General features: G+C 38.7%; 1 protein-coding gene across 1 annotated transcript in view; it reads left to right on the forward strand.

Annotated features, from left to right (window-relative positions):
- Positions 1-6944, forward strand: part of FMO2 (flavin containing monooxygenase 2) — a 41530-nt gene extending 34586 nt beyond the window's left edge. The window contains exons 6-9 of the mRNA XM_027564781.1: positions 511-710; positions 1969-2321; positions 5046-5118; positions 6097-6944. Coding sequence (XP_027420582.1) covers positions 511-710; positions 1969-2321; positions 5046-5118; positions 6097-6442 — 972 coding nt within the window. The 3' untranslated portion in view covers positions 6443-6944. The remainder of the gene's footprint in view (positions 1-510; positions 711-1968; positions 2322-5045; positions 5119-6096) is intronic.
- The last annotated feature ends 2183 nt before the right edge of the window (positions 6945-9127 follow it).

Genomic DNA, 9127 nt, shown 5'->3' on the forward strand with positions numbered 1-9127 from the left:
GTATTAACTTCCATATAAAGTAATATCTATGAATAATAAAGGTTAGATTTTTAAACTCTGAGTTTTTAAAATAAATTCAAAGTTAAAAATCTGGCTTTTAGGCTGCGATCATACGTATTTCCTTGGATTATAATTGTATACCTTTGCTATAAAAACAACTTGGGTTGGATAGAAAACTGAGAGGAGGGAAGACGTATTGAACCATGATGTAAAAATAGATTTGTGGGTTTTATGGTTGATTTAGCCCAGATTTTCTCAGATCTCCTTGAAGTTCTCAAGACTATGGTAGTCTTCCTCTATCAGCATAACTACCTCTGGGCACCACTTGTACAATAAAGCTGACCCAGAGCAGTGAAAACTAGAAGATCCTTCACTTTGAAGTCAATCATCTTTAAGACAAAGCATTTCAGCCAGTTCTGGGGCCATACATGTGATATATTATCTACACAGTGGGTTCCTCCCAAAAAAGATGATGCCCTAATGTGAACTGCATTCCTTTTTGCTCACCAGGTGTTTATCAGCACCAGACATGGTTCCTGGGTCATAAGTCGTATCTCTGAAGATGGCTATCCCTGGGACTCAGTGTACCACACCCGGTTTAAAACCCAGCTCCGAAATGCCGTGCCACGAATAGTTGTAAAATGGATGATGGAAAATGGGATGAATCAATGGTTCGACCATGAAAATTATGGCCTTATCCCTCAAAACAAGTAGAGTTACTTTGCTTTTTTATGGTATACTCATTGATAATCAGGGTTGTCAGAAGGGTTTCTCTTTGAAAAGAGCCAGATCACTAACATGGTAGTTCAGACCACAACCTAACAGTATGGGTACCATATAGCTCCCAGATTTTGAATCCCAGATTCATTTTGTATGCCTTTTAAAAAGTTAATATTTGGGAAGATGAAGTATAAATATGAGTTGCTCCAGAGAGTAGAACTGGGATCGGGGGAGGACTTCCTAATACCCAGAGCTATCCAACATTGAAAAAGGCTGTTTTAAGAGATTGTGACCTTCCTTTCAGAGGGTGGGGTGGGAAAACTGATCCAAATTCTACAGGAACCTGTTATCAAATAAAGAAAAATAAACAGCCATATTTTTTGCTTGTATTCATAAGATCAGTGATGTATATCTTGGAGATTAACAGGCAATGAATATGTTCTCAAAAGCTACCCATGGGAAGAACTCTTACGGTGTAGAGTTAGCAAAGTATAACAGGCTCCTTCCCCGCTCCCCCGCCAAAAAAAAAGAACAGGCGAGCTTTGCAGTCTTTAAACAAATGCAATGTGGCTGCTGTATTCTGAGATCTGATATATATGCCATGCAGCCTTTTTTTTTTTTAAGTGGTTCTCAAATCTAAAAAAAAAAAAGGAAATTCTAGACATGTAACCAGACTTTGCTCCACTATTCATGTTATAATGCTATCCATGGATATTCGAGATCAAGAGATATCCCCAAACTTAATTCTGTGCATTAATTTTCACACTAATCTCTTAATTAGTTTCAAAACTGATGGGAATTTAACAAATGTTTTCTTCCTTATGATTAGATAGAGATTAAATGAAACAGCAAGATAATTAAAGGTATAAAACATAAAGCAACAGTGGAAATATCAGCAGGATAATGACAACTGGAATACTCGGGAATTGATCACAGGCTTTGGCATTTTGTCTAAATCCTTAGGATGTCTCTTTTTTTGCAATGTGCTTTGCCCACATCCTCTACATGCATGTTTTCCTTATTTGTTGAAGGAAGAGATATGTGACATGTGAATAAAGTCTCGTGTGACATGAGAATAAAGTCTGAGAGTAAAGCTTGGGGTAGGCCAAGTTAGAAAGTCAAGTTAGAAAGTTTTACAAATATTTCAGAAACCACTCTTTTCTCAGATCCAACCCCATAAAATATTAACAGAGTTCAAAACTCCTCATTAAATACTCCTTTCTGAGTGTTTTCTTCTGCGTGTTTCAGATACCTTGTTAAAGAGCCTGTCGTAAATGATGATCTTCCAAGTCGTATACTCTATGGAGCCATCAAGGTGAAATCAAGAGTGAAAGAACTCACAGAAACATCTGCCATCTTTGAAGATGGAACAGTGGAAGAGAACATTGACATCATTGTCTTTGCAACAGGATATACTGTTTCTTTTCCCTTCCTTGAAGATCTTGTTAAAGTAGAGAATAATATGGTCTCGCTGTACAAATTCATGTTCCCTCCTCAATTGGAGAAGTCAACTCTTGCATGCATTGGCCTCATCCAGCCCCTAGGTTCCATTTTCCCAACTATTGAACTTCAAGCTCGTTGGGTAACCAGAGTTTTCAAAGGTAAGTGAGTGGGTTAGCAGGCAGGTGAGTGGCTGAAGGTTTCACACTTGGTGGACTTTGCTCAAAAACAAGTTTAGAAAAGGAGGTTGCCAAAAAGAAGGTTTCCAACCTTGGCTCCTCTCACAAAACTGGCATCCTAAAAAATTAGCAGAGAATTCAAAAAATAACCAATACTGGGATACAAGAATAAATATCCATAATCATTCCTTTAAAATACTAGAAAATTCAGAGAATTTCAATTGGCATAGTGTTAAGTACATATTACTTTTTGTTGGACTAATGAGAGAACAGTGAAGAAGGAAGACATCTATGACTCCAAGTTTTGCCTATAAAATGTTTATAAATTCCTTGGGATATGTGCAAATCAAGAGACCTAGGGCCTACTCCATACTTAACTTCAAATTAACTCTTAATATCTAAGCACCTCAACCTCACAGATCCCTACAAAGCTATAAAATTATTGAAATATTTCTTTCTGAGCATTGTGTAGCACTTTGCACTTCTCAGAAGACTATCTCCCTGATCCCAGGGTTCAATTCAGCTAAACAAAAATTTATTGAATATTCAGCCCTGTGCTGGAACTTGGTGGCATAGAGACAAATTTAAACGGATCATTTCAAGATAGTAAGACAAATGCTTTGTCAGAGGAATGCATGGAGTATTTGGAAAGAAGAGAAACGGTGCTGAGCAACAGCAGAGTGGGGCTGAGGAAGGGCATGTGGTCAAGGAAGACTCCTAGATAGTTGGGTTTGCCAGGTGCAGAAAAAGGAGCCCTTAAGTGAGAACACAGGTGTGATATAGATGGAGAGTTACATGCTATCTGATATTCCTAGAACATGGGGTGTGAGGCAGAGAGGGGTGAAAGATTCTTCTTAGAGAGCAAGGGACCAAAACAGAGGAACCTTTTAAGGCACACTAACAAGCTTCAGAGAAGGCAGTGGCACCCCACTCCAGTACTCTTGCCTGGAAGATCCCATGGACAGAGGAGCCTGGTAGGCTGCAGTCCATGGGGTTGCGAAGAGTCGGACACTACTGAAGCGACTTAGCAGGGGCAACAGCAGCAACAAGCTTGAATACAAAATATAGATCAGCTCTTTCCTAATTTCTTGTTGTTATTTAGTCTCTAAGTCATGTTCAACTCTTGTGACTCTATAGACTGTACCCTGCCAGGCTTCTGTGTCCATGGAATTTCCCAGGCAAGAATACTGGAGTGGGTTGCCATTTCCTTCTCCAAAAGATCTTCCCAATCCAGGGATCAAACCTGCGTCTCCTGCATTGTGGGCAAATTCTTTGCTGCTGAGCCACCTGAAGCTCCTTCCCAAATTTAGCTGGTAGACCCAAAACCATCCAGTGGACCCTTAGGAACCCTGATTAAGTCTGGCCTGAGGACCTAGAGTCTCCACTTAAGAAAGCTCTTCTGCCAGAGGACCCAATGAAAGGTTCTAAGTAAAGACCAGACATTATCAGATTTACATTTTTGGTAGATTATTTCAGCATTAGTGTGAAAGATAGATTTGAAAGGCAAAAGGAATAGAGTCTCAGAGACTAGTGAGAAGGCTGTGTAATCGTCTATACTAAAACATGATACAACCTCAGCCAGGCAAAGAGACAACGTGGAGAAGAGAAATAGTTAAGGATAAAACCAGCAGGACATAATAATTGGCTCCAAGAAGAAAAATTAGAGGAAAAGAGCAGAATCACAGGTGACTTGCAGATCTCAGGTAGTGGAAACTGGATTGAAAGTGGTGTTGTGATGAGGGGAGGCATGTGGAAGAGTATGCAAGCCTAAGCAGGAGGACTTCAGTGATAAGCTCAATTTTGGACTCATTGAATCTGAGATGTCTGATGACTAGCCATATCCAGGGAGTGTTAGTTCTTCAGTCACGTCCGACTCTTTGCAACCCCATGGACTGTAGCCCACCAGGTTCCTCTGTCCATGGAATTCTCCAGGCAAGAATACTGGAGTGGGGAGCCATTCCCTTCTCCAAGGGATCTTCCTGACCCATGGATCAAACCTGGGTCTCCTGCACCACAGGCAGATTCTTTACTGTCTGAGCCCCCAGGGAGCCAAAAAAAGTGAAAGTGTTAGTTGCTCAGTCATGTCGGATTCTATGCAGCCCCATAGACTGTAGCCTGCCAGAGAGACTGACCATTTTTCAGCGTGTCTGAAGCTCCAGGGACACTTGTGACACAGATGGACCCCCAAGCACACAGTGAGAACTCACATCAATCTTTCTCCATCCCCACTGCCCCACCCTAGCTTGTGCCACTCTCTCCCTCATCTGCTTTACTTCACAGCCTCTTAACTGGTCTTGCTTCCTTTAAACTCACCTCCCTGGAACCCATTTTCCAAAATTCAACGCCTAGGAGAATCTTTCCAAAAGGCAAACCTGATCAGGTCACTTCCCACGGCTTCCCACCACCTTCAGAATGGAGCTCAAGCCACCTGGCACAGCTCCCTGGCTTCTTAGGCTCACTTTCCCTCTCCAGTTTCCTCTCTTAACTGCCACCACCCCACCTCAGAGTCCATGGTGTAGTCTGGTGAATCCTGGGCAACATTACACAGAACTCAATGTGACTGGCACACGCTGGAGTTCAACAGCACAGCCTCCCTGACTGGTTTAACATGGGTCAGTGGCCAAAATTTACATGTAAGAATCAATTACTAGATAAGGCAATGATACTGATTCAAACCAACTGCTCAACCAACCTTTTATTTTCTAGGCTTATGTACCTTGCCCTCAGAGAGAACTATGATGGAAGACATTATCAAGAGGAATAAAAAAAGAATTGACTTGTAAGAATTTTTTAAAATTCTTTACATAGAACAGTATTGAACTGCTCACAAGAATCACCTAGCTGCTTCTTAAAAATGCAGATTCCTGGGACATAACCCAGACCAACCTAATCAAAATCTGGATGAGACTGGAAATTCATATTTTTGTGTTCTTCCAAGGTGATTCTTATATATGCTAGTTTAAGATCCAACTTCTTAAAAATAATCATTTCACCAAACAAGAACATTTTTCCTTGACATATTTTCATTTGTTTTGTATGATGCCTGTGTTAGATTCTATATCTTCTCACACACTCAGGTGGTAGCCTGAGTATCTCTGGAAAGTTAGCTGGGGGAACTCCCATCAAAGCAAATTAGAAAGGAGTTGATATGGAATGAAAGTCGAGGATTTATACTTTGTGACACAGTAGAATCCATAAGTGATCTTAAGGATCCATTAAGAATCCATTCCATAAGGAATCCACAAAATTCCATAAGTGATTAAGTATATTGGAAGGTTTACTCGGGGGCCTTACATCACATGTAGGGATTATCTCACTTTCAAGTTCTAATTCATCTATTATATGCCAACCAGAGTGCCAGATACTTTAATAATTTAATAAGAAAATATTAAGCATCTCTTCTGTGCAAGACACCGAGCTACACTTTCATCTGTAATCTGGTGAATCTTTGCAACAATCCTGACTAGTTTAACTTGCCAGAAGATTTGTAGCTGCTTGCTAAATGCCAAATAATAATAATGGTTATAAATCCCATCACATTCCTAGAACTTCCATGAATTCAGACTTATTTATTTTATATCCTACTCTCAATTTGAGATGTGGGTCTCCTGATGAAATAAACTAACACTTGCCACCAGAGTCATTCAAAACTCATGTATTCATTCATTCCTCTCTCCATTCTTTCAGCAGCTATTGAATACCTAATGTTCTTATATAACTTAGAATATTTTGTGACTGTCTTTTTTTCTACATTAAGGTTTGGAGAGAGCAATAGCCAGATACTGCAGACCAATCACATCGAATACTTGGACGAGCTCGCTGTAGAGATAGGTGTGAAGCCAGACATCCTTTCTCTCTTGCTAAAAGATCCTAAACTGGCTGTGAAACTCTACTTTGGGCCATGCAACCCCTATCAGTATCGCCTGGTTGGGCCTGGGCAGTGGAATGGAGCCAGGAATGCCATCTTCACCCAGAAACGAAGGATACTGAAGCCTTTAAAGACACGGGCTATCAAAACCTCATCAACTTTCCCAGTTTCCTTCCTACTGAAAATCCTGGGGCTTCTTGCTGTTGTGGTGGCCTTTTTCTCCCAACTTCAGTGATTTTAATCTATCAGCATAATGCTTTAAGTTTTAATAGCAGTCAGTACCTCTTAAAGAAAAAAAAAAAACTAAAAGAAAAAATATTAAATCTAAAGTCTAAATTTTAGAGTTGGAAAGAACACAGAGAGAGAAAGAGTTAGAAGAATTAGGTATAAAATGTATAAAACCAAAATTGTGTCATGAAATTTCTTTGCCATCCATCCTTCCCTCAAACTCACCAGACTCTCCAAAAAAAAAAAAAAAAATCAATATAGTAACACTGGCTGAATAGTGCTGCCAAGCCTGAATAAAGGAGAGCCATGTGGAAAAATAGTAGAATTACACAGGATGAAAAGCACCCGTGGTTTAAATTATTGGAAAATTTAAACAATGTGTAAATATTTAAATTTCTGCATGTTGTTCTTGATAATCCTCTTAGCCAAACTTTATTTGGTCACAAAGTTCTCAAATGTTAAGTCAGGCTCCATTTGCTTCATGGAGAATCACTCAAAAATACCAGAGGGAAAAAAAAAAATGAGAGGATAGACTTAGAAAACAGCAACATTCGGACAGGTTTTTAGGGCCTCACATTAAAAGCTGAGCAAACAGCCACTTTTCTTATATTTGTCTTATATTTTTGAAGGGCTTCTCTGGTGGCTCAGGCAGTAAAGAATTTGCCTGCAATGCGGGAGACCTGGGTTTGATCCCTGGGTAGGAAGATCTTCTGAAGGGAATGGCTACCCACCCCAGTTTTCTTGCCTGGAGAATTCCATGGACAGAGGAGCCTGGCGGGCTACAGTCCATGGAGTCACAAAGAATTGGACACAAGTGAGCGACTAACACTTTCACTTCACTATATTCTGATAGAGACACTGCTGTAAAATTAAAAATAAGCATACCATAATAGACAGATAGATGTATTTATAATATTACCATACATATAATATGTATTTACCATATATATATTGAGAGAGAGACTACTTATCATATAACAATGTGCACATTGTGTATATTATTTCATTTAATTCTCACGACAATTGCATGAGATGGGTGCAGCTCTTGTACCCATTTTACAGGCTATGAAACTGAGACTCAGGTAACATGCCCAGGGCCATCCATCTTGTGATGGAGCTGGAATTGGAACTCAGGTTTGCCTGACTCCAGAACTGAATATCATAACCTTGCCCCATAATACTTATTTACAAAAACCTCTACTATTAACAAAATACTAAAGTTCTATTTATAATCACATATGTATTACTTTTGTGGGTCCTTTACATAGAAAACAATACTCTTCTCACAAATAAGATCTGATTAATTTTATTTATAATATTTGGATTATATTTTAGCTAGGTCTAAAATTTGAAGGAATTTACAACAAAATAAATGCTTATATAATAACATTAAAGATAATCATTTACATTTTCAAAAAACAAGTGTTAAGGGAAAAAAAGTATATTTCCCAAGTAGATGAAAAGTATTTTAATGACTGGGCCTTGTATTTAGCTCTAACTAACTAATAACCAAGGCAAAAAGCAAAACAGTATGTAATCTTTGTCATCTGATAAAAGCAAGCATACCAGCTTGTTAGGAGAGACAGACATTTGCTTAGAACTGAACTTTAAAAATGTCACAAGCAATTCAATGTCAATAGATATTGAGCAACATAATAGATAAATATCTGGTTATAAAACATTCATCACAGCCGTTATTTCTACAAATTGTGCTTTGGGAGATTAAACCATGTCACAAGCCCAGAACAAGACCTTCAAATATAGCAGAAAGGTCAGAGATTCAAGATTTAGACAAATTTCTCCTTTTATTCCTCCAAAGCCTTTGGGGTCACCACTCTTCACTTGGCCTAGATTTCTTTCTCAAGTGCCCAGAACAGTGTGATGGCAATCCTGTCAGTGGAAACTCTTTAAAGGCTATTGAAATGATACCAGCCTTTAAATACAGGTGGTGTTGTTTTTTTTCATTGCTCCTATAAGCAGATTCCTTTGAAAAAGTGTATATGGTATATATACTCAGTTATCAATTAAAAACCAATTACCTTGCTAATTATTAAAAATCACTTACAAGCCATTATATTAGTAATAATAATAGAATGGAATTTATCAAGGCTTTATAGCAAGAGTAGGCAAACTACTGCCTGTAGGTCAAAACCAGCCCACTACTTAGATCTGTAAATGAAGTTTCACCGGAACACAGCCATTCCGTTTCACTGATTGTCTGTGGCTGCTTTGAAGCTGAAATGACAGCGTTGAGTAGTTGCTAACAAAAACAGTATGGCTCACAAAGCCTAAAATATTTACAGAAAGTTTGTAAATACAGAAAGCTTGCCAGCCCCTGCTTTGTAATGTGCAAAGCTTTGCCCTAATTGTTTTTTCATAACTCACTCATCATTACCACTACCCAGTGAAATGACTATGGTTATTATTCTATTTCTATAGTGGAAGATTGAGAATCAATTGTCAGGTCGATGCTGAATCAGTGGAGTGGCAGGGAATAATACCATTAGGACAAAATTGTTATTCAATTTACATTCTTGAAAATGTTTAGAAAGAAGATAATCACTTGAAATCATTCCAAGTATTCTGGTGCATTTTTTTAAACATAAATAGTTCATACCCAGAGCCTGAGATTGATTAAGGAAGACTCATTCAAGTCTGTTCCTTTGCCTCTGTACATCCTGAAACATGAAAG

This window comes from Bos indicus x Bos taurus, chromosome 16 (genome assembly GCF_003369695.1).
Source record: "Bos indicus x Bos taurus breed Angus x Brahman F1 hybrid chromosome 16, Bos_hybrid_MaternalHap_v2.0, whole genome shotgun sequence".
Classification (NCBI taxonomy): Eukaryota; Metazoa; Chordata; class Mammalia; order Artiodactyla; family Bovidae; genus Bos; species Bos indicus x Bos taurus.